At 39.7% G+C, this 25,804-nt stretch overlaps 1 protein-coding gene across 1 annotated transcript in view; it reads right to left on the minus strand.

Moving 5' to 3' along the window:
• Positions 1–22,899, minus strand: part of TIAM2 (TIAM Rac1 associated GEF 2) — a 90,151-nt gene extending 67,252 nt beyond the window's left edge. Inside the window, exons 1-5 of the mRNA XM_088519601.1 lie at positions 22,780–22,899; positions 20,481–21,668; positions 13,844–14,279; positions 9,337–9,509; positions 8,077–8,301 (exon numbers count right to left, since the gene is read on the minus strand). Coding sequence (XP_088375727.1) covers positions 8,077–8,301; positions 9,337–9,509; positions 13,844–14,279; positions 20,481–21,662 — 2,016 coding nt within the window. The 5' untranslated portion in view covers positions 21,663–21,668; positions 22,780–22,899. The remainder of the gene's footprint in view (positions 1–8,076; positions 8,302–9,336; positions 9,510–13,843; positions 14,280–20,480; positions 21,669–22,779) is intronic.
• Between the last annotated feature and the right edge of the window lie 2,905 nt (positions 22,900–25,804).

Below are 25,804 nucleotides of genomic sequence, written 5' to 3' on the forward strand. Positions count from 1 at the left end.
TGCTGGAGTAGGGCATCCAGTTCCTGCTGGAAGCAAGCTGAACACGAGCTTTCAGTGTTTCTGAGGCCTTCCTCAAAATCCCGGTTAACATTTTTACTAAGACGTATGCTAAAATAAAGATAATCTAAGAGCGGGGAGTGGGACCCCCACATGAAGACATTCTAAAGAAGTGATTAAATTATAGTGTTTAGCAGTTGTACAGGATGCCAGCTAATCATATCCAAAAGCAGCAGTAATCATGATGCTACATTTAATGACATTAGCAAAAGCTATGGGCAGGGAATTTCTGGGATTGTCTTGTAGTCTTATCAAAACCAGGAATATCTGGATTCAATTGGAGACCACGAACCAATACCAGCTGCTATTTGTCTAAACGTTTTAAATTATGATAATTCTTCCTAAGATTTATATTCACAAAGACTAAACGGGCGAAGCTCACAACATAAAAAGCAACAACTTCAAAGTACAGTGCGACTGGTCCATGAAGTTAATTTACAGCCTGCAGACTGGATGCTACAGTCCTTTTGCTGCTATTGTGTGAAACAAATCTCTGACCCATGTGGGAGGCTGCCTGAAAGAAAGCTCAAGGATTTAACTTCATCATGCAAATACAAAATAACATTTTTGAAAACTGTTCTAAAGCTATTGGGAAAAGTGGATGCATGAGACAGAACGAGAATGGGTGATAAAGGCTAACAGCAATAATAAGTGGTCCTACAAATAGATAGGAGATATGGCCCAATGTGGGGCACACCGATCAGCACTGCTTAGTTATCATCTCCTGTAACTAGAAGAATGGGGAAGATCACTAGACTGCCTGCTGCATTGCAAGCTAGAACATCCAAAAGTCTTCTAAAGTTCCAAGCACAGTTTAAAAACCTTCATGCAAAAGGCATCAAACTAGGTCAGCAAAGAGGAATGATGTCATTTTTGGTACAGACAAGTGTTGAGAAAGGATTGCTGGGTTTACTGGCAATGTGGAAAGCCTGGGAGAAAAACAGGGAGGGGACACCAAAATTAATATATTTGTATTCATAGCATCCCTATAAGGTAGAGAGAAAAGAGGAGACTACAGCAGAGAGGTATAAAGGACTAAAAGGTGGGAAGTTCTAAGAATTAGGGCAATTAATGATTTAGTTTGGGCTGCACCAGAAGAAATCGAGGCAAGAACATGTCGTGTCGGGACAGGTTAGTAACTATGTGGAAGGTGGTAAGTGAAGGGATTAATTCTTGCAACAGTGAATTAGTCCAGGAATGAAGTTTCAAAAGGTAACGAGCAAAGGAACTACAACATGGTAAGTACTTTGGCAGTAAAGACACGTTTCATCTCATAAGTCGTGAAAATTCATTAAGACATTGAGAAATCATTGTAAAATAATTAAATCTCATGAACAGAAGAGCTAAAGGACAATTCTAGAAAATCGGCCTTTACTAATTCAATAGCCCAGTGAGGTTTGCTATAGCTATGCTCTAAAGTAGCAGGTTGGGGAAGGCAAATGGTCAACAGACAGCAGGGTCAGTGTTTTCCTGCATGTGGCTTGGCAATCCATTAAATACTTCTTAGGAGGTTACAAGAAGGCATTAATGAAGCAGTTCCCATGTGTTACACCATCTTCTCTGCATGTTAAACTTCCAATGGCATTTCCACTTGCCTGAGCAAATGTCCAGGGTTCACAGACTGCAAAGACAGGGCCCTGACACTGCCTAGGGAGGATCAGGACTGTAGAACTGCTGAAAGCAGTACCAGAAGCAACATGGTACTAACTCAGGGGAAAAAAATAAAAAATAAAAAATAAAAATAAAAAAAGGGAATAGCTCGAGGAATAGGAAAAATCCACCATTTTCCTAAAAAAAAATACCATTTTGTACTTTGCACTTATTTAAAGCAACAAAAAAGAAAAGATGCAGAGGGAGAAGGGCATTCACTCAGTGTGTAAGACTTTAAAAGCCATTTGATTAGGTACAAGTCCCTGTGCCACACAGAAGCATGAGACTTACTGATGTAACTCACTATCTACATCAATGAGAAATTCAGGATTTTCCCTTACAAAGCCCATTCTCTCCATATTGAAAGCATTTCTGCAAGCTGATCTCAGGAACATTGTGGATCTAAAAGAAACTTCTGCTGCAGCTTTATATGAACAGCTTTTCAACCACATTACAAACAACACCAAACTCTTCGCATTCCAGTCCCCAGTTCTCAGACACAAGTCATATTGTCCCCATCTGGAGAAATGAGTCACCCAGTACCATTACTTCCTAAAGCAAACTTGGGAGGATCACAAATGTCACCCCCTCCCCAAAATTCCTCTGTTATAAAGCCCATCACAAAGACACTGCTATAATTTTAGGATTTTATAGAATAAAGAACCGAGTGTAATAGAGTTAAAATAACAACATGCAATTAGTGACAATCTTTGTATTTGGGCTGCCTAGTGACAATGCAACAGTTAAGAAAACTCCCCAAAATAACAAGGCAATGATAGTTTTTTTCTACTAATGTTGTGTCTCTGCTTCATTGGAAGGACGGAGTTTCCATCATATCTAAGCAAAATGGGCAGAAAAAATCTTCTTCCAAAATCAGCATCAAGATGTGATGCATAGAAAAACTTCAGTATATATTTTTAATCATGTCAATAACATGAGTGAAACTGCAATACGACATATGCATTATACAGTTAGGGATATACTTAAGGAACCTCCCGAATCTTATTATCCAAACTTCCCTTCTCCTAGAAAAAAGGAGAGAAGACCAGCCATTTCTGTGCACCCTCCCCACCAGCTTCACCTGATGAGATAACTCGGGGCAAACCTTCACTCAGTAACTGTTTATTCATTATTTTATACTAAATCTTTGAAAAAGTTGAAAATTCAGCTATCTGCAAAAGATAGTCACAGAGGTGAGGAGAAAGGAGCTTTCCTGGCTGCAGACTCACTCTCTTCCATAACTACTACCAAAACAGAAGGATCTTCCTAATAATGGAGAGAGGCTATTGGAATGGGATGGCTCTGATATCGAAGAGTAACGCCTAAAAAGAACAGAACTGAACCGCTCGGCCAAGAAAGCAGAGCTCTTCTATAGCCAGTTCAAAGACCACCCAAATGGAAGATCTGTCATAACAAGTTTACATAAATTTTGTTAGTTTAGGAAGGTACAGAAGGAAAAAAAATAATGATGCATTGAAGTTAAAGTTGGATTTGTGGACAACAAAACTGGCAAGCACTAGCAAAGCTCTCTGAAAAGATGCTCTTTGAGGGTTGCTGTTGCTGCAAGTTCTCTGTTGAATGTTAAAAGCTACTTCATTAGCATCTCTACACAAAATGAAAACATGAAATTTGGTATTTTGAAGCCCCAAACTACTCCAGTCATCATCATATAAGTTTTAATGAGAGAAAAAATAAGGACTCACATCTTAAACAAAATAAGTAATTAAGTTACCCCACCATGTAAAAACAACATAGCCCACCTCAAGGAATAGAAGAAGGGTTCTAGTAGATTTCATGAGTACGTGGAGTAAGCAGAATACCATCTAACTGATCTCCTTATTTGAATTTTTACAATGGCAGATAAACTACTTTTGGTTGGAGGAAAGATAGGAAAACTCCACTGAAAATTATCTCCAAGCCTGTTCTTTTCATTAATGCTTCATCATTTCAGTGCCTGCAAGTAAATAGCTATGTTCATAACTCATCTGATAAGTAAGTTAAGTATCATGCGTACAGAAAATATGAATCATGTCATGTCATAACTCCAAATAGCTTGGAAAACATTATTATATCAATATATTAAAATTTCAAGAGAAAAGCCCAGAATGTTTTCAAGCAACTATTATTCATATCATTGTTCTAAAAGGAGACAAGAGAAAAATACCATGTACAGGAATAAATACAGCAAGAGTGACATTGCCCTTGCCGTGAGGTAGATTTTCTATCCCATTAAATGGCGTTCTGCCTGCAGAGGCAGCCCTGCTTCTGACTTAATGTGCAGTATTGGTTAAAAGGGCTCTGCATAAAGGCTAATAATCCCTTTCAGCAACTTCCGTGGCAGTTAGACAGGGCTCCATATTCATACCAAATAGTGTGATATCTCTACCCCAGATTAAAGAGGTAACATTTGTGGAAGACTCTGACTCTAGGGGCTTTGAAATCAATCTCAGCATCACAGGATTTTCAAATATGCTACCTTTTGCCCCAGTTCCCCTGGGGTTTGCAGGGAAATTGCACCCTGAGGGAATACCACCACCCACAGCATATTTATTGCATACAGTAATAGAAACACACATGGCTGCCAGAGCTGCAAAGGTAGTACGTGCAGACTAGGGATTTCTAGCCCCGTTGTCAGTGGCCTATTGGGACTAGTTGCTATATGGGGCTGCTATAGCGGATCCTTCTTTGGTTTCTTCTAAACTTCCAAATACATCAAAAGTTATGTGTGGGACTGCTATTTGCCCTCACACAATTCCTTGATCTATTATTATGGGACCAGTGAACCCTGACAGTGGGAATATCTGAGCTGGGCTACAAGGCTGAAAACTCAACCAGCTCTTTAGCTTCAAGTTGCTAAAACGGCTATCTCTAGAGAACCAGTATTTTCTTTGTAAATTGTTCATTTGCACTTCTGCTTAGCACTAACTTTATCAAATGCTAGACCGTAAATCTACCAGATATAAAAGCAGCATCCAACTCCAGCCTCTCCAGTCTGCCTGCTGGACACTAGAAAGAAACATATGTGTACTTTTAAATATATGAGGCTATTTTAAAAGTCCAGGTTTCCTTACTGCAACTGCCTTTTAAGTGATAGTAACTGTGAGACAAGAAAGGGCTTTGCACGCATGTAAGCTCTGTGAATTACTAGGTCTGCAACAGGCAAATACAGATTTTAAATGAATACAAATGTGAAAGAAAATAGAAACTCAATTGGTGATTATTTTTCTGAGAGAGAGGAAGGAAGTGGAGAGATGATTTAGAAATTGTAATTTCCCAGATAATCCCTAATGCAAAAATATTCAGATGTAGACTGTGCTTCATCTGTTCACACAAAGAATATCCCAGTGCTCCCTGAAGTCAACCACAGCAATTCCACTGATCCCCCTAAACTTAAAATATGATCAGTAAAGCCTCCTGGAATAGGATATATGGTATGCTTATAAACTATAGTATCTACAGTACACTGTACAGTATACATAGTATACTTCAACATGGAGGACTCCTAACTGCCATGCAATTGAGTACACCACCAAACATAAACAAAACAAACGCCCAAATTTACATTCCTCGCTTCTCAAGATGTGAAAAAGAACTAAACAACTACTAATTGAGAAATATATATGCAAACTTTTCACCTAGGAATAAAATTTTTTTCAGAATTGATGGTTTGCTAATTAAATTAAGAATTCTTGTTTACTAATTATATCAAGATTTTAAATCCTCACATTTAAATCAAAAGATTAGGAAACCTGGTTATCTATTGACTTTTCTTTGAAGTGACTTTGCCAACAAACTTTAAGCAATTGTAGCAAGAGATTTTTTTTTTAGAGATCAAAAGGATAAAGACTGGAGAAAAGGCTCATTATAAATTCATAGGTTGCTAACTACAGGATGTTTGCAAATGATCCATCTCCCCCTCTGTCTCACTGTTTTGACCTCATCCAGTGTCTTGAGAAATTCATAGACAGAAGATTAACAGGAGTAAATCTTTTGCAGCTCTAGTGATCGATTGCAGTTATAACAGAATGGTCAACTTCTTGCAGGAACTGGCCTGGAAAGCAACAGTGGTTCTTCAAGGCTGGAATATCCAATTAGCAGAAATTAAGAGACTATCACAAGTACTGTTTAGATGAACCTAAAGAAACTACTAATATCACAATTTAATAAATTGATGAATTAATTCAATTAATATGAATTATGATTTTTCTTCAGTATGTCATAGATCACAATAAGCACTACGGCATTTCTATAAATCTATATATTCTAGGTCTCAGAACCTACTACAATAAAGGAATGTTTATGGGTTCTCTTCACTTTATCTCACTAGGTTCTAGACTATCAAATACGTAGCATGGAAATTATAAACATTTGAGCAATGTAAGAGCCTATGAACACTCGCACCTCAAATCATTGCATAAACCTGAATACTTCTTAAGATTTGTTCTAAGCTAGAGCTTCATAGCGAAGTCAGTATGAGTCAGTCTGCCTTTAGTCAAATTAAGGCCAGCATAATAAGAATTTTAAGTATGGTAAGTATCAAATTCACAAAACTAGGAGTGTTCTCCTAACACTACGGCAACCTAATTACGCTATACTGGAGCAAAAGAAATAAACCATGGTAACTACTCATGAGGCCATAATATGCAGCCTGAAGTAATGACAGAGAAAAAGTGACTCCAACTAGGAAGGTGGGCACAAATGGGGTCTCAAAATACCAGTCTCAAATCATGAGATGTTTTCTGTTAATGGCTTAACAAAATAAAAGATACAGCTACTTTAATCCACAGAATTACTAACCTAAATGGCCCTGACTATCTTAAGCATGGCTTGGCTAAATTCCAAGGTACCTAAACAGCACTAAAATTATATTTGATGGGGGGCGGGGGCGGGATGGGGTCTGTTTTTTGTTTTAAAAACAAAACTTCACTAGTGACACCTCCTCAGTTCCAAGCTGCTACTTTAGCCAATTCAGACATTTATATGCCAGTCATAATATAAAAATGTGATCAGAATAACACATGAGGCATTCAGAACCTATATTCAGATTTGCAGGAAGACGTCAGTGATGATTCAGCTCAATTCTGGCTGTAACAAAATTAGCCTGGACACAAGTTCATTTTGTCTGCTCCACCTATGGGTGAAGAGCATATTCATAGAATGCTTAAGGTTGGAAGGGACCTCTAGAGGTCATCTAGTCCAACCCCCCTGCACATGCAGGGTCACCCAGAGCACGTGGCACAGGACTGCATCCAAGAGGGTTTTGATCATCTACAAAGAAGGAGACCCCACAACGTCTCTTGGCAACCTGTTCCAGTGCTCTGTCAACCTCACTGTTAATTTTTTTCCTTAAGTTCCTGTGGAACTTTTGATGCTTTAGAACTAGAGTAGATGGCCAGAAACTATCAGTGGCCACCACCGAAAGGAGGCCAGCACTATCCTCCTCACTGCCTCCCTTGAGGTTCTTATAGACACTGATCAGGTCTCCTCTCAGCCTTGTCTTTTCCAGCCTGAACACGCCCAGCTCTTTCAGTCTTTCCTCATATTGACTTTTGTTAATACAATGCAGCTTTCACAAGCCAAGCTGAGATGGGCCTGGGCTTGTATTGAGATTAAAAAAAAAAAAAAAAGCTAGAACCTAACTGGAATGCTACAAGTGTTTTTAGTGACCGAGTAAATGTCTCTTGTCTTTTTGAACTGATAGTGAAACATGCTACCAACATCACTCGTGATATTCGTGAATGTGCTTTCCCACCTAAAATGGAATATCCATGTGTTAACTTCGTGTTCTCTTTTAGACTCCCACGGGGCTTTTGTAGAAGTCTAAGAGGTCCTGACATCTTATTCATGACTATATTTCAATTGAAGTACACAGTTTGCTACTTTATTCCTTCCTCTGATTTAATTTGGATCAAGTACTCATCATTCCTCTCTTAAGGTGCAAAATGGTATTACTATGTAGCTACTCTTACATCTCTACTGTAATTCAATAACAAATCAAATATTCATAGAACATACTGCATATTCTGTGGTATGCTCTGTAACAGGTATATATTATTAATAACTATCTCACAAAGCAGAGAAATAAAACTTAATTACATTTTTCTGGAAAAGAAAAGAAATAACTCAGGTTCTTATAAAACAACCGGGTTCTTATAAAGCAGTCTGACACACAGCCGGCCTACTTCCTGCACTGATCTCAAATGCAACAGAAAGGTGGTAACGATGGTGACTACTGTGCCAGCTATCTCCAGGACAAAATATCTTAGGCCTAAAAAGCATTAATCATCAGAGCCCAAAGGAATAAATAATGATAAATATGCTCCTGTAAAAACATCCTCTAGTAGAAAAAAAATCCATTGTTTCCAGTACCTGATTCTCTATGGCCTTCCTGTTTTTTGGATCACTAACAACTGAGAGTTGTAACTCTGCCATCTTTTTCATCTTGCTGTCCATGTCAATCTTCTGGAAGAGACTCTTGGTTTGATTTTTCAATAGCCTAACGGTGTCCTCTTTCCCGAGCTTCTTCGCAAAGAGGGAAGCACAAGCTGAATGTATGGCAGTAACCCAGTTTTCCAGATCTGTCTGGCTTGTCGCCTGTGAAGCAAATGCATGGTGCAACGTTATAATCAAATAAGAGATAGCAAAAATGAATCAGCAGCTCTAGAAGATCTAGCAGATCCAGAAGCATGTGACAGGCTCACTGAGGTCTTGGGCATTTTATCTTTAAAATTATGGAAGTAAAGGCACTGCCAGCCTTCTCCACACTCCACTGCAACTTGCCTCCGATACTGTGCTTCCTAAAACTGCAAGATCTGAGGGGTGACATAGCACAAAGAGCCCTAGGAGCTGTGGGAACGATGAGACTTGTAACTTCCAATCCCTCCCACTAGTTAAGGTAAAAACTAACAGGTTTCAAGGACAGAATTCCTTCAGTTGCACATGGCAAATGGGATGACTCTAAAGGTAAGGTCTAAGGAGAGATACTTGCTTACTTAGAAATGCCCAATTAGTTGAAAGAGCACAGCAAAGCAGGAGAATACATCTGAACAAAATGTCTCCGGATATATTTATGAGTGCACCTATGAATCAACATGTTTTCATGCAGGCAGTTCCACATTGCACTGTTCTTTATTACAATTTCCAGTGATACAGCTAAGCAGCCAAGACCTTCAGATTATTTTTAGCCTTCTTTTTCAAATTCTCACTCAAGCAAACACTCTTTGAGACCAGCAAATTCAAGATTGAGACTATCATGTCTCAACGTGGAATGCTTACAGAGCTATAAAAACACTGACAGTACAGCTGATTTGCTTGAAGTCTGTAACCAGGCATAAAGTGTCTTGCAGGGTTGTGCCTTTCTCATTTGTGTTCTCTGCTCTCTTTATTTCTGACCCATAATTGACTGAGCCCACTAGTGAAATACCAAAAACCTAAATCACGCCATACTCTTACAATAGTATAGTACAACATGATAACTTTACTACAATTTTAAGTGAAAGTTACAGGCATGATGTGTGTACATATATATATGTATATATATATATACATATATGTATATTTATATAAAGTCATACACGCAAACACACTTTAATTGTAAGCAATCAGAAAGTTATGTATGCACATTGTTACCTGAAATAGGTAGACATCTCCAAAAGAATTGCTGAGACAGAATACATTTTCCTTCTTGGGATGCTCTGGAACAGACTGTACTATGCTGTCCTCTGCAAACAGGGCGTACCGAGGCAACGAGCTCTGTTCCATCGAATTCCTTCCATAGGTCTCATAAAACAGCAGGGTACAACCTTCACGTTAGGGATGACAAAGGATAATGAGAAAATTAGTTCAGGTTCTCTTGTATTAATATTTTTGTGATTTAAGACTTCCTTCAACAACAGAGAACATCATTTCCATCTCTCTCTTTAACTGGAAAGAGAAGGAGGTTCCTCCAAACTGAAAAATAGACAAGGTAATGATGACTTTGCCAATGAAAAGTTGGAATAGACTTCTAATAGGGACATGTTTGTTCAACAAATACGCAGACACTGAATTAAGAAAAAAAAACAGAACAACTCACTAGACAGCCTTCTAAAATATTAAAGCATGTAGAAAACATTAATCCCTCCTTATGAAAATCAGCTTTTGTGTTTCTTTATTATTTAAGGGAGCTAATCCTCTCTCATAACAACCATCTATTCTGCCTTTGTATTTGCAGAAAAAATTTGCAAAACTTTTGGCTTCACACAGCATTCGAAGTGCCATACCAAACTTGCCATGCTTAAACTGAGTTTCCTTGAATCTACCTGTAAAACGCGGACTTAGACGCTGAACTCAGTATGATTAATTTAAAACATTTTAAAGGTGTGGGTCTGTTTATGCTGAGTCTTGGAGATAACAAAACATGCATGATTCGAGATCAGGATCCAGAAAACAAACTTCATCCAGGCTGATGACATTTACATATGTAACAAAAGGAATTATTTGTGGAGGACCACAGAGGAGAATTGATCCCAGACCCCAGAAGGATGATTAACTTGTCATGATGTCTTTGGCAGTGAAGCTCCCATAGGGAGGGCCCATCTCCTCCATCCCCTGCGAGCCATTCATTCCTGTCCAATATTGCAATCCACAGCTCTAAGATGCCCTGTTTTACCTGTCCCACAGGTCACAGTCTGAACTGCATTAGTAAAATAATGTTAAAAAAAAATCTTGGTTTTGTTGTTGTTTTTCCTTCAAATCCATGAGGTGTCACAGCAGCAATGAGGTACCACACCACAAGGCAGGGCCAAACCTCAAGTTGGTGGCGTGTCTCTATGGAGCAGACTGTGGGTGCCCATCCCCATGCAGATACACCTGTACGGGGCATAGAGCTGAGATGCTGCCAAGCTTACACTTTGAAATCTCTCTCTTACGTGATTTTAAAACATCCAGGAAAAGGCTGATTTCAGCCTTTATTTTAACACTTCTCTCACACTTAACATTGTTAGAAATCCCAAGTGCATCATCCTAATTTATGCAAATTTAAGGCAGAGCTTACTAAGAGGTAAAAATCTAATTTCGGAACCAAAATCAAGTGTTTTCAGATTGTTCTGCCTGATAACGGAGGAGGATAGTGCTATCTGAGTTTGTAGGGCACATTTGCTATGAAAAGGTAAGAGATGGAATACACTGCTCTTCTTACAGCTTGAATCGACAGAATTTGAAAAGCAAAAATCAGCAAGATGGATCTCACTGCATTCTCCAGTGCCATAGAACAGCTACAGGAAAAGGGAAATAAACATACAACAGAAATTAGTGACCGAATCAGAGGTTTTCAATGGAAAGAATCCAAAAAATAGACATGCCTGAAAATTACCTATGTACACCTTTTTCTAATATTATCCAGAGAGTCTGGCAGATTATTTAGGGAAGCAGCAAATCCTCTAGAATTGGACCTACCCTTCCCAGCCATACTTTTTTTCTCCCATAAAACACAGAAGCACTTGGAGATCCCTGTAGATGCAAGAGAAGGAAGAGGGTTTGTTCCACTCGGTGTATCAGGCATAGTATTTTTTCCACACATTTCAGTCAAGCAAAACCAACAAGTCACGAACAGCAACACTGTACAATCGCTTCCACTTCTGCACCTCAGAAAAGTGCAAATTAAGTTCTATTTCAGTGCGTGGCAGTATTTTGGTACATGATAGTTTTAAAGTCCGATGTTTCCTCTCGATGTTATCAGAAATGTAAGTAAAGGTGTGTTGCTTTCTATCCTGTCAGATTAATTGTACCCAGCAGACCCCCTCAGTAAAAGAAAACGTTGAAGGAAATGCATGCATGTTTAGGTGCAAGGAACGTCCAGGTATACCTCTGGGGGTAAGCCACATGAACCCTAGAGGTAGCTGGTTTCATAAATTCCAATAGCCCCACAGGGGCTGATTACAACCCAAGTGTTTTGATCAAAACTTGAACTGAGGGGGGAGATTGGTGAGAAAGCAATTTCCCATGTTAAAATTAATTAATCGGACAGGGCAGATGGGAAAGGGAGTTCCTCCTGTTAAAGGCTTACTATTCAAGCTCAGGTCCTGATGGCCCTGAAAGTACAGTGGAGGCCTCAGGACATATATACTTTCAGGTTTGGCAGGTAACCAGATGGTTATAAGCCTTCTGCATATTTATAATTAAACACATCTCAGCAGAGTGCAAAGAAACACGCTGTTCTCCATTTGCATATGTGGCTATTTTAAGTCATATTTTAAAATATCTTGGCTATTTAAATTTCAAGAACAAATTAACCACAGATTTATTCAAAACCCTCTATAAGGAAAACTAAAGCAAATGCCTTGATCTTGATATAGCATATTATGAAAACAGAACTACGCCTTGATATCCAGACGGGCAAGTTTATCTTGGCATCAAAACTGCCTACAGGACAATAAAGGTATGAGATCAAGGAAATGAGGAATGTGTATTTAAAACAGCTAACAAAGCGGAAGACATTCTGCACCATGAATGTATCCATATCACTCCTCCTAAGTAAAACCCATTCTAATGCTTTTTATAATGTTAGCTTTAATAAAGTATTTTACAAAGAATTTTGTAATCCCTCTTTTATAGATCGGGAAATACAGGTAGCAAGAAGGAATGCAACTTGCTCAAGGTCACCGGTAAGCTGATTTCATAGCAAAGAAGTGCACGTGAGGCACCTGAGTTACCCTTTCCAGAGCATCACTGCTTCATTAATCAGACATGCACGGACTACAGGTATATACATTCTTCAGTTTAGGTACTTGACAAGATTGTTAGGAAACTACTTGTATTTTAGAAGAGGTAGATCAAACTTGTATTCACACTCCATAACACAAACATATAAGAAACGGGTGGCACTCAGATATTATTTTTCCCTTTTGTATATAGTGCTTGTAAGCATGATTCATGCTATCTGATGATTGGGATAAGTGATTTAAACTGTTGAAACTGCCTACATTTTGATCCCTTGATAACAGGTCTCTGAATTATTAGGTAGAATTGCTACATTCGAGCTTACTTCTTTTAAATCAGCACTATCAACCATAACATTCTCAGCACTTGCTGTTTGCTGTTCTTTTTTTTTTTTTTTTCCCCCTCAGGTCTACACCCATACAGAATTTTGAAAAGGGCAACCTGTGGGAAAGCTGTTATTTTCTCTCCTCCCATCCCAGATATGCTAGGAAACTATTAAGTTTGATCATTTCCTTACTCATTAACTTAGCATTATATTTACTGAAAGGCATATTCCTTTGGATGCAATTCAGAAAAAAAAAATCCTATGAACTCACCCATTAAATTCCTGTTCCTCCTCACAATAGATGTTATTTTCCTCCTTACACTTCCTGACACCCATACACTTCTTGTGGCACACCCACCTCCTCCACTACGCTGTGCCACCAACGTGACCTGCTCACTCAAACACCATAATCACACGCCAGCCCACCCGCAGCACTTGTTTACATGGATCACCTTCTCAAAGGGCTCTTTCACCACAGGAGCAGATAGGAGAGACAGCAAAGCGGGGACATGGAAAGGCAACAAGAAACAAGCGTTTGGGAACACCAAGATCAAGCAGTGTGAAAGAGCCAACCTGGGATGGAAGGGAAACCAGAGATGGAGCTGTGGCTCTGGGAGTGAGTGCACCCACAACTGCACCTTCACGGGACAAATGTTTTGTGCAAATGCCTCAGCACAGATGCATTCAGCTCTCTGTTATGCCACTGCAGTAAACTGAATATTTTTATGTTGACTCATCCCAACTTTAAGTAAGCTCAGGAAACAGTGGCCTGTGTGCATGGGACTTCTAATCCTTACATTTTTACTGCCCCACTACAGAGGTGTAACCTTCTGGATTTTTTTTCCATCTTTGACTTCCAAACATACAAAAGTCCCAATTCTGCCTGAGCACAGGAACAGGGAAGTCAGACAAAACAAACCTCACTCGGGTGTAACACGCAAGGTCCCACACCCAATACTCAGCACACAAGAGCTACTCGGACGTAACAAGCTGTATGGGCAAAGCCAGATGTGCTACAGAACTGCTCATGGAAAGCAGCACACCTGAAAAGCTGCTGACACACAACGGAGACAACAGCTGGTGTCAAGCTTAGGGAGCAACACCGTGATTTACCTTTGAGCGTCACCCAGTACTGCTTCCACTTTCGCCGGGTGACAAGCTCCAGTTTCTTCTCTTTCTGCAGAGTCACCAAGGGTTTGAAGAACAGCCACCCTGCCTTGCGCACCACTCCTTGCTCTTTCTCGTACAACAGATCGAGCTGCTCTAAGGAGCTGAGGGACTCACTGCTGGAGTCTTCAGTTTCCGATGAGGTCTCTGTGTTCTCCACGTTTGTCCTGCTCATCTCCAGCTCCCGCATGAAGTTCTCGTAGATGTTCTGCCTCAGGACATCACTGCTGATGGCATTAGTGGATTCACTTCTCTGGGACAGGACATGGGTGGAACCAGGTGACCACAGCAAACTGGAAAGCTGGGAGGGTGCTAGAGTGTCAGTAGTGAGGTTGTCCATCCTGGTGTCAAAGTATTCGCTCCCATCTTTGCATTTTGGCTCCTGTACATAAAGCAAATTGCCAGAAATCAGACCCCAAAGATAGGATGAAAAGAGACATCTCCTTTGGCATTTAAATTTGTTTCATGTTTGGCCACAGTGAATTCCTTCCTCAAAGGCAGTCTCTTCCCAACACCGCGTCACAGGCTTTATCTCAGCAGCCATTGACACTGTCGGTGCCACCACTCAAGTTTTACACAACAGGCCTCCCTTTAACGCCTAAGCAAACTTGCTGACCTGGTGATAAGTCAGAAACCTCCACAAAATGTCTGAATCTGCTGACTACGGCTGTGGTTCCATTTCGTGGAACTTGACGGACACTGGAAAGACAACCACATCCACCCACTAACTGAACACCCTTCTGGTTCCCCAGCTGCTCTGAGTGCAAGGCCGGGGGCGATGTCAGGGCAAGGTTTCTTTGGTCTTACTGTGTTTGCAATACCTCGGTGACACTCCATTCGGGTGAGGCAGCTATATTTAACTTTAGCACACCTAGGCTAATTTTACCTCTACTTTCAAATCACCACATAAACTGTGTCTAACCACCGCCACCAATAAAAAAAGGTTAAAAGTTCAAAATATTTTAAGCTTGTTGGTATTGATCAATCATCAAAAATCCAATCTAACTGAAGATGCATTTGCTGACTGGCATGAATCCAATTTCCAAACTGCAGAGATGCAGATTTTATGACTTTCTGGAAACCCCATAGGAGTTTGACTATCCCACTAAACACTGATGGGCATTTTTCCTACCTGTATGGCTCTCTCCATTTCTGCATTAAGAAAGGAGGCCAGTGTTACCTGAAATGCTCACTCCTCATGACATTTCGTATGTATGACTTTGACTTTACCTTGTGACATGTATGTTAACTTATGCCCATTTCCTGCCATTACTTGTCAACGTGGGACTTTTAGAGCAGGCCTAGACTGTTGTCTGCTCTCAACTTCCACAGGCTGCAGAGATGTTGAGGGATTTTCCAGCTACATAAGACTGGGCTCCCTGCACCAAACTCACTGTCAAGAACCCTGGTATACATTTTAATAAGTCATTTATCATCCTCCCAGCTTAAGTCTTAATAATGGTATTTATATACAACTGAGATAGAAGAGCTACAACACAAAGTCTGATGTCTTTGGTAGTGGAGGAAGAATTTGAAACCGCTGCTCAAAAACTTTTAAGGAGAAGAAAAAAAGAGATAGCGATAAACAACCAAAGCAGAAGCAAAGCTATTATCCTCGGTAATAACAAAGCTATTTTACTTTCTTTTCATGTTTAGATTGTCTCTATAGTAGCATTTATTTCCACACAAGCTTCTCTACAAGGGTAAAGTAAATAATCCTTGGCCTCCTGTGCACTGGTCTCAGCAGAAGCTTTGAGAGCAACTACCTTGGGGTTTTTTTTTGCTTCCTGCTTGATGCTCTTCAAAAATGTAGTGGAAAAACTGTAGCGTGTTTTGATAGTATAATGACCTCCAATGAGCAGCCAAGAGCAACACTGAGATCACATGAGGTTTGAAAGTGTCACAAGACAAGTCACCTTTCAATCAGCAGGGCATTGCTAGCAGTAGCCTCACAAAAGCCAAATTCAACTGGAAGAAAATGTTCTATTATGAGTGTGTAAGTTCAACTCCAGCCTTCTGAATCACTGACAAAAAGGATCTAATTCTCCAGGGGCTGTAGCACTGGCCTCCATACCTTTCATAAATCTTAACAGATTTTTAGTCAATGTGCTCTGAGAGTAATGCCCTAAACAATTTTGTATTTTATACAGTAATGCCAAATATGTCTATACAGCACAAGGCAAAGCAAAAGACCTTAAAGTTCAATGACTCATCTAAATATACTCGTATTTGCCGGAGTTAAGTTATCTGAGAACAGATTAAAAAAAAAAAAAAATCTAAGGCATCACTGACACTAAGCACAACAGCTTCTATTCTCCACACTCAAACTGAGGGAAGGCTTGAAGGAGAGAAAAAAAAAAATATATATATATATATATATAGTGCCCCTAAAGTGATTATAGAGCAAGAATTACAATTGCACTGGCTGTACACAGTTGTATGGAACATTTGAAAGTTTTCTTTGCCCTCTTTTTAATTCACTGTCAGTGTATGTACGTGTCAATTTAATTATTTAATTATTTAAATACTTTGAATAAATATTAAATACTTAATAAATAATAATAAACAATAAATTAAATAAATTAAATAAATTAAATAATTATTTCTGATTATTCTCCAGAATCTGTCTGTTCCCTCTAGAGAAAGGTTAACATTCAGTTTATTAAAGATATCTATCTCTTTCAATTACAAATCACCAATAAAAAAAGTAATGAGAGCAACTTATACAAGAGCATGTCTGCTGTGAAGGGCTGCTATAGAACAATTAGCATCAATGAAAACAGAAGGATTCAGCTTGCCCATGGATACATGGATAGCCTCCAAGCACATTGTATGTTTTCTCCATAGACACAGAAAGAGAAAAAGAGAAACTACTAGAGTTTAGTAAATGGACACAGGATCCAAAGTGAATGAAACTTTGGGAGTACATGCACTTCATCAGGCCAATATCGCTTATGGTTTTGTAGATGACTATGGACATGGTCACACAGAATGTGCTGATCCTCAAGGATCAGCAAGGATCCTCAAGGATCAGTGTCTGCACCACTGATAAAATATACCTGACCCAAATTGTTACTGTAGCTGTTTTCCCTGTTGGGAACATTCCTATTTGCTTTATTTCTATTGTCGCTAGTGATAATATGAAATTGTCACTTTTTCTGCTCTGCTGCATTCAAGCAGATCTCTCCTGAAATAGTTACAGACACAGACAATCAAGTGGCTAACCAAGATATCAGCTAGGCAAGTTGTGATGTGTGCAATAAATATCTGCAAAGAACACAGAAAGAACTAATAAAGGCTGTTAAATCTGTGAAGACCCAGGCTGATAACAGGATCTAATACCAGTTTTTAATCCAAATAAAATGTTACTTCAGTGGCCTTTTCCTTTAAATTTTCTTCCTTTGGATTTACACTGCAACACATCAGTGCTCTGGCTTATAAAAGTCAGTAAGTTTCAGAAACAATTCTCATACCAAGTCTATTTACTTCATTCAAGAACTTGTCTTATGCAGTTGTTTCCAGTTGCTGGATTTTAATTTTACACAGCATGTGTTCTTTGATTCAAGCTCTGCCTATCTGGCAAAGACAGACAGATGCTTAACTGCGTCCTCAGTCTACGGCACCATCCTCAGCAGAGCCTGCACAACAAGCCTGCCTAAACTCTGCTCACACATCAGTCATCGCTGCCCATGTTTAATGCAATGTAGTGTGATACGGCACCTTCCCAGTTCTGGTTCTGCAAAGACTTAAATGAGGATATGCCAAGCAGCAGAGCACTACTGATGCACAGTGGGAACACAGTAGGATATCCTCCTGCAGAGAGAGCTGGGGTACGGCACAAAACGACTGCCAGTCTTTGATGTGAGACCATTATTAAAAGGACAAACTCAGTTCCAGGATATATCAGATTAAACATTAGATCAAGCCAGACATAAGGAAGCATCCAAGCCATTGGGAAGGCCATAGCCAAAGGCTCATCTGGAATATCCCATATCCAATTCTGGTCGTGAATGATTTAAAACAGGTGCAGAGAAGGTCTGCCAGAATGAAAAAAGGAAACAGATTTCCTATCTTAGAGACAGGAGTCCAAAAAGGTCTACATAGCCTAGCAAATGCAAGCGGAGAGAAGATATAATTCCTCCCTTTAGTAAATCATAACAGATTAAATAATAAGGAAGGATAACTAAAGGACAATACTGGCATGAGAACAAATTGGCCAGGACTATATTTAGTCTGCAAATTAGAAGACAAGTTCTAAGCAACAGTGTAAGAAAGTTCTGAAGCAGCCTCCAAACCAGGGAAAAGTTTACCTGATCTAAAAGTAGACTTGCAATTTGTTCACTGTTATAAAGAAAACTTCCTTTCTAATAGCAGGGAACTAGTCTCAATACCTTAAAATTGACCCTTTTCATCCAGAGTTCCGTTGAAGGGTGGCTAGACAACTTGTTTCCACAGAAACAGGTGGAGGGTCTATACATCCAGCCAAGCAAGTGCTTAGGCCTATCCATACTGAAGTATTCCAGCTTTCAACTATATTCTGACCTAAGTGCCTTTCAGTCGGCAATGCAGTAGTAATTACAATAAGTAATACAATAATGCAATCAGTTATTTGTAATGTAATGATGAAGGGGCACAGTGATAAGAGCAAGGCAGAAAAATATGTTACAAGGAATGAGAACTGTGAGCACTACTTTCACCTTCCTAGGCCTAAGGATCCGGAGTGAGCGTAATTGTCACCAAGTTACAACACAGTAGCCCCTAGAAGAGTTTACTGTTTTTCCAAAACATTTGAGGCAGAAAGGAACTGACCCAACCTCAGAATGAAGGTGAAATCACAAAATCATAAAACTGCTCATATAGCTACTCATTTTATCCTTCCTGTAGCTGGATACTTGGCTCAAAAAAAAAAAAAATCACCATTTTTAGAGCTAGGGCTAATTTCCTCCTACCAGCATCTGATTTGTTGTAATCTCACCAGCAGAATTTCCTTGCTGTTTCTGAAGTCAGTTCACAGCACACTGAATTCAAAACAGCTATGATTCGTACACCACAAATGCCATTCTGAAAATGTCATAAGTAATACATGGCAGAGGTCCGTGAAGTAGAGATCATATGCAAAGCCTGGTTATAAAATCCAGAAAAGCTACAGATATTTGTATTAGGTAAGAACCTGATATAAAATGCTAAGGCCTTCTTTATTGATTTTGTTTTTTTTTTTCTGCCTTCTATTTTACAGCTGAGTAAGAAGGCGAAAAGATAACATCTGATAAAATACATGAACATCAACCCACCAAAAAGCCTCTTGAATTACTTCGTAATCCAAATAAATGGCTTTCATTTTCATTTTCCCAGTTCTGTCATTCTTATCTAGGATTTATGCTTGCAAACCTTATATTGACCTCATTTGTGAACCTAAGTGGCCCTGAGAATTCCATATTGCAATGACAGAGGTCTCAAACTAAATACAAAACCTGTCAAAATTTCCAACAGGGGAGACACCGTTCACTACACATGCCATCGAAAGAGCATAACAGGAGCTACTACTCAACTGCTGTTCAAGTGGATGGAGCAGGAGCTCCCCTTACTTCGGTCACCTTTGAAGGGGCCAGCATCCCAGAATGAAGGAAGAAACCAGCCCTTACTCGAGAGAAGTGCAGTGACTGCTTCCGTACAAAAAACACTAGGGAAGTTGGAAAAAAAAGTAAAAATAAAAAAGTCTCTGCCTTCCATTTCTGCTTATGAACTCACACAGACAAGGCCAGGCACAGTCTGGCATTTAAAGAGCTAGTTCTGGGGCCTGCAGCTGGAGACAAGAATTTCATTCCTGACCACAGGCATCCTAAATTCCTATTAATGGGATTAGCCTTAAATTCTTCTAAAGAGACATCCTTTCCCTCCCTCTCGCCTCCTCCCACCTCCTTTTACACACAACCAACTCCCGGCTGGCCAGATGGCAATTCCAGCTTTTCCATCTGGTGCACTAAGCTCACACACAGGAAAAAGGAGGGCACACAATTAATACCTTCATAGAAGGCAGAGGCAGAACCGAGAGCTCCACTGTCTATAGCTGCTTTCCTAGCTAGAAATGGACTGACAAAGAAACAAAAGTTAGTGATGAAATCAAAAATACAAATAAGGGAATACTGGCAAAGGTATTTGTAACATGTTTCTCAAATTGGCTCCTATTGCTCCTTCCATATTCCTTAGACAAAACATGCTGATTTATAGCATATATACGATATCTGTTTATTTTCATAGGTAAAACAAAGTAAAAAATGTAGTATTTTCAAAAGCTATTTCACTGAGATATTAGGCTCCAGAGAATTCAAGCTAGAGACAACCGAGAAGGTGACAAAATAGCAAGGGAATATGCATACACACAAAAATGCATCTTTTTTATTATTATTCTTGTTGAAATTTCAGATGGCTGCAGAGTTGGAATCCACCTCAGAATTCCGCAAAATACCAAAGGAGGGTAGTAACCAATTCCTCTGTGAGAAAGACAAACACGATGCAACAGTTACCTTTCTGAAAGAAATCAAAAAAGCAATTTCCAGGCCCTTAGGTCTGGCTCTGTACATACCTGCAGCTTTCTCTTCTTCCTCGAGAGGCTTCCTGTCCAATCACTGATGCGCCGCATTCGGTTTTTTAATGTATCCTTCTTGGATGCATCCTCATTGAGGGGCTTAGACTTTCTGCATGGTAGTGTGTAGGAAGAGTAATGTGCAGGACTTCCATGCTCTACCCTGGAGGGAACATCAATGTCTGAGGCAAACGACACACGGTTGCTTAAGCTGCCATGAGCATCAATATATTCATCAGACAACCTGATCCCAGGTGGAGGGGTGCTTTCCAAATTTGCGTCCTTATACAGATCTCGGAGTGAGGAAAGAGATGAACTTTGATTGAATGACTTCTTGTTGTCACTTGGTGGGAAACTGGCATGAATGCTTGTATCTGGAGTGCTCCTGGTCAAATACGAACCATCCAGCTCATTGATATCCCCAGCATTTCCCCACAGAGAGTCATACCATGAAGACTCAGAGCTTAGGGAGCTTCCTTTACTAGACCGAAGTCTTGAGTCAGTCGGTGACAGACGATGACTGGAAGAGCAGTCTGCGCTGGAGTTCCTCCTGACATCGAGCAGGTTGTTCGGTTTAGATTCCAAAGTAGGTGAATACCTCAGCAGCTGGACCGGTCCACTGGACTCCTCCGTAGGTACTTTGTTGTTACTACTGTTGTGGAATTCAACCCTCAAGCAGCCATCTAGCTTCCCCAGTGTCTTAATGAGGACTTTTGGACTCCTCCTGTCCTCTGATGGTGAGGTTGATGCAAGACTCTCATTCTTTCCATAACAATTTAAAATGTGTCCGTTGCATTCTCGAGAGGCCGCTTGAAGGCTGATATAGTGGAAACCATTCTCAGGCAAAAAAGCTGCACTATTTCCTTGGCAGGAGTCCTCTGAGGTGTTTGTCCTGTGTTTGGTGTGGGCATTGCTTTTAGGGACCTTCAGCGTGGTATCACTGAGTCTAGATGAATAAGGCTGACTACTCTTGAAGTGGGAAAGGCAGCTTCTGGCAAGGGATCTTGATTTATAGTTTGAGCCACTACTGGCATGTCCCCATCCATGCAAGGAGCAAGACTTTTCATCTTTAGCATGAATGCTGCGAATTTTTAGAGTACAAGGCTTCTGCTTGGCACCAGTTGTAGCAGCCGCATGATTTTTTGATCCCTGAAGACTGTATTGGCTTTCTGAATTCCCCATTTTCCACTAAATTAAAAAGAGTTTCATTAAAAACAATGGCCAGAAGACAAATAGCTAAAAGCAAAAGACCGTTTTTACTCTCTATGCAGGAAAGTGTCTTTTTAAAAAATGATATGAAACAATTGCTTCAAAAAATCCATTAAATAGTCATTTACAACATAAAGTTCATAACAGCATTTATTTTAGGGGCAGGCGAGGAAAACCTATTCTTTGCATGGCTCATTACCCCTCTGTTACAAAGCTGGAATCTAACCCCATTGAAATCATGTCAACACCTTTCTCCACCCACACCCTTGGCAACATCCTTTTCTTATAGCTTACAAAATCTCTGGCTCCCAAGAACAATGGCATAATGAAAGGGAGACAGTGGGATAATCATTACTTAGATGTAAAGTGAACTGTACTTTCAGAAAAATCCCTTCTGCCAGGAGACATGCAAACTGCAGTTTCAGCTTGACTGGCTTCTGGGCAATAAAACGTTGTCTCAACAAACTGTTCTGCAAACCCCAACTTCATGTTTAAATGGAGTCAACTTAGGAGGGGAAAAATGAGGGAAGAAAATACCCCCAAACAAAAAAGGGCTTGGTTAGCCAAATAGCCTCATCTTCCATTACAGCACAAAACCGCATTATGTTCATGCAGCACAGGGCAGTTCAACAGTCCACTTAGTGAAGGAAAAAAAAAAAAAAAAAAAAAAAAAAAACCTCTTTAGCTTTTTACCGAATTCACGGGAAACTGCTCTACTCTGATCTCAGAGATTTTACTACTCTGAAGTAGTCAAATTGGCAGAATGAGAAGATGGAAGGGTTTTGCCCTATACAAAGTAGCACTGTCTTTTTTGTTACTTGAAGTCAATCTCCACTGGTTGCAATCTACAAAAATGGCAGTAAAGGAAGTTTTAAACTATAAAATCAAAATACATTTTCAACCTGTACTGTGTTTCTTTGCATATCATATCTCATACCATCAGTCTTAGGAGAATTCACCATAGCCTCATTAAAATTTTGGGAATATCTTCACACCCTTGTGAAGAAAAAGTCTCAGCTCTTAAGAGTTTATATATACTTTAACATCCTCTCCTTCAGTCCTTACCCCTTAGTATAAAACAAGAGCATACCTGTAGGATCACTGCTAAATGTGGGCACAGTTATCAGTTACCATGCTTTGCATTGCCTTCGTGGCCAGCCACTACTCTTTCCAAAAAACGGATGGAGATGCACGCAGTCTTTCTAGAAAACATCAAAACAGACACAAAAGGTGTCGCTGTCAAATAAAATGCATATGTATTACTTGAGCTATCAGCATAATCAAACAAAAAGAAAAACAAACAAAATTCACAAATGGAGAAGAGAGAAATGATTAATAGGATTCTTAATCATGCATTTTTATAAATGCACTTCAACGACTTGCAACGGGTTAATTCAATCAAATGCCTGTTTGGGGAAGTGTTTTATTTCCTAATTCTGTCCTTTTCCCTTCTTACTGACAGATTGGGACCAACTTTGAGAAGCCTCGGTTTTAGTTTAGAAACATCAATAATAGATCCATAGACTATGCAATGGTCCTTCACAGTGTGGGCCAACCTGGTCAGAGCAAACATTTCAGCATCTGCTTATCCTTGTCCCACCTGAATTCTGAATCCCAGTCCTGAAGTGAAAGATCCCTGGGGTAATTCACTCCACCACCCAATCAGTAACACCTCTCTTTACATTTGTTCTAATTTTAAATTAATCTGCCAGCAAAACAGCAAAAAGGCACCAAGCACTGCACAGATCAGAAGGTAACACGACACAAGTTCCTTCTGATCAGCTGAATTTATCGGTTGCTCACTCAGCACACAACGATGCAACTCAAAACAAAAGGGCAGAAGCTGAACTTCATAGAATACACCAGCAGCTTAGTGGCTGAAATAGTAGTAGCAGTAGTACACAATTTTTGGTTCAACTTTGGAATATAGATTTTTAACTAGAAAAAAAAATAAAATAGATACACTACTTCAAAAAATATTCTACTCAGTGATTACTGTCCACAATTTTCAATTGATTAACTAATTAATTTGCATACACGGTTCTGCTCTTTTTGATTCATTTTGTGGATATTTACTGCTTTAAGAACCTTGAAGATATTTAGAGTTCACTTGGTTAGCTAGGTATTTTTCTAACCTTACAGGAAAAAAAGTTAAAGTTTGCAAACTAGCATTAAAAGCGAAGCTGGGAAAAGGTCTGCAAATAAATGCCTTGGAAGTATATCCTTTTGGATATTCTAGAGATGCTAGAGATGTTACAGACCTATAAACACAAATTCATGGCTGTTATCACAAGACATTTGACAGGAACCAGTAGATCACAGAAATTTCAGCCAACCCTCAGAAAATGATCTTTTTAGCTTGTGTATTCTAACTGTTACATACGCTGGTATTTAGGATTCCCTTGCCTTGTAGGTTTGATTCGTCTATGCTGCTAAGAACATCCGTTTACATAAAACAGTTTTAATAACATCCAATGCAATACAGAGTGAACAAATGGGATTTTAAATTCAAGATAAAACTAAAACACGGGTAAATAAAAGACAGCATGCAAGTTTCATGAAGTTCAAAGTTGCAGAACAAATGCAAATCTTCAGCAAAACTGCCTTCCTCAACCCTAGCAGGCAGGGATCACACACAAGTAGGAGTTTACGTTCAGAATTCTTCATCTGAGAGCAAAAACTCCATTCAACAAGGGGGCTTTGAGGGGCTTATTTCTATTCATAAGGGAACACTGAACCCAATTTGTCTAAAGAAACAGGCAAAAAGACCATCTGGTCTCCATAGTGATTGTGCAATGGTTAGGTAATCCTTTTAGCAGAGTAGGCAGTGAGCAAGCTGCTGTCATGAACCTCTGAAGATGGACATTCAATTCAAGGCTCAAGCTACTGCTACAACTCCCATTGTCCGTGTCTGATCCGGTACACAGATCACATAATGCCTGAATGGATAAATTTATCTCGGGGGACAGTATCTGCAAAATAGCGTCGCAGTCTGTGTAGGAATCAGCTGGCAGTACAACACAGCAGTCAATAAATTCCATAGAAATTGCCACAAGGGTTTTTTTCTCAGCACCCCAGCCATTCAGAAAGCTACGGTAGGCTAAACATCTATACACTCTGTAATAACCAAGAGCAGCATCTGCAAGGCTGCACAAAGACCAGCACTTGGAAAAACCAGCTGCAATGCCCAGCGCTTGCATCACACTTGTGTGGAGCAATTTGCTGCCTGCTAATGACCACAGAGGCAAACAAAGTGAATCGGCTTGTTCTCCAACGCAGCACAACGCCACGGCTTGGAGGAACTCTACGACAACCTTGGGCTACTCTTACTCTGAAAACTCAGTTTACGCTATTTTAACTGCGGAAGCACAGGAAATTGCTGTGCAGAGAACTTCAGTGCCCCCTGTATTTCTCACAGCAACCTATTACCACTGAAGAAAACATGCTTTACTCTGTTACCAGGCAGAGGTAGAGGGATGAATAGTTCTTGTGAGCAAAACCAGCTTCCATGAATATTTTCTGCAATTATAATCAATATATTTAGAACGCAGCTTGCTGTGCCTGAAGATGACTATTAAGAGTTTATTTGCTTTCAATTATACCCACATTCCCCAAAAAAGAAGTTTTTAATCTTCACCCTGGTTCCCCTTGACACATTTAAAAAACACAGCTATGCAAACATACTAATCCGGGAACCCCACCATCACCACCACACCCAATAATTAACGCAAATCATAACCCCAGAGCTAAAAATGCATTTCCCCACCTTTATGCTCCTCCACATTATGTTCCCCTAGCCTTTTTTGGCTCAGAAGAGCAAACATGCATGCTCAGGAGACATTCCACAGAATAGCCTGCCACCTATATTCCTTCATTAATACCACAGTCATTAGACAATGACAATCTAACAGCAGTTAGACTGTTTTAAGAATGATAGAGGGAAAATTGTTGCTTTTAACATTAAGATGAGGGCATACGTAGCAATGCTGTGCAACTTAAAGGATGATTTTCTTGCCAATCTTAACCTCTCAAATATGAAGCTTGACCTGAAAACTGTATTACAAGCAAAACTAAACCATAACAGTAAATTTCTGGTATTAGACTTGCTTATGAAA

This window comes from Tinamus guttatus, unplaced genomic scaffold, assembly GCF_059628265.1.
Source record: "Tinamus guttatus ecotype Peru unplaced genomic scaffold, ASM5962826v1 Tinamus_guttatus_pri_ptg000063l, whole genome shotgun sequence".
In the NCBI taxonomy this organism is placed as follows: domain Eukaryota; kingdom Metazoa; phylum Chordata; class Aves; order Tinamiformes; family Tinamidae; genus Tinamus; species Tinamus guttatus.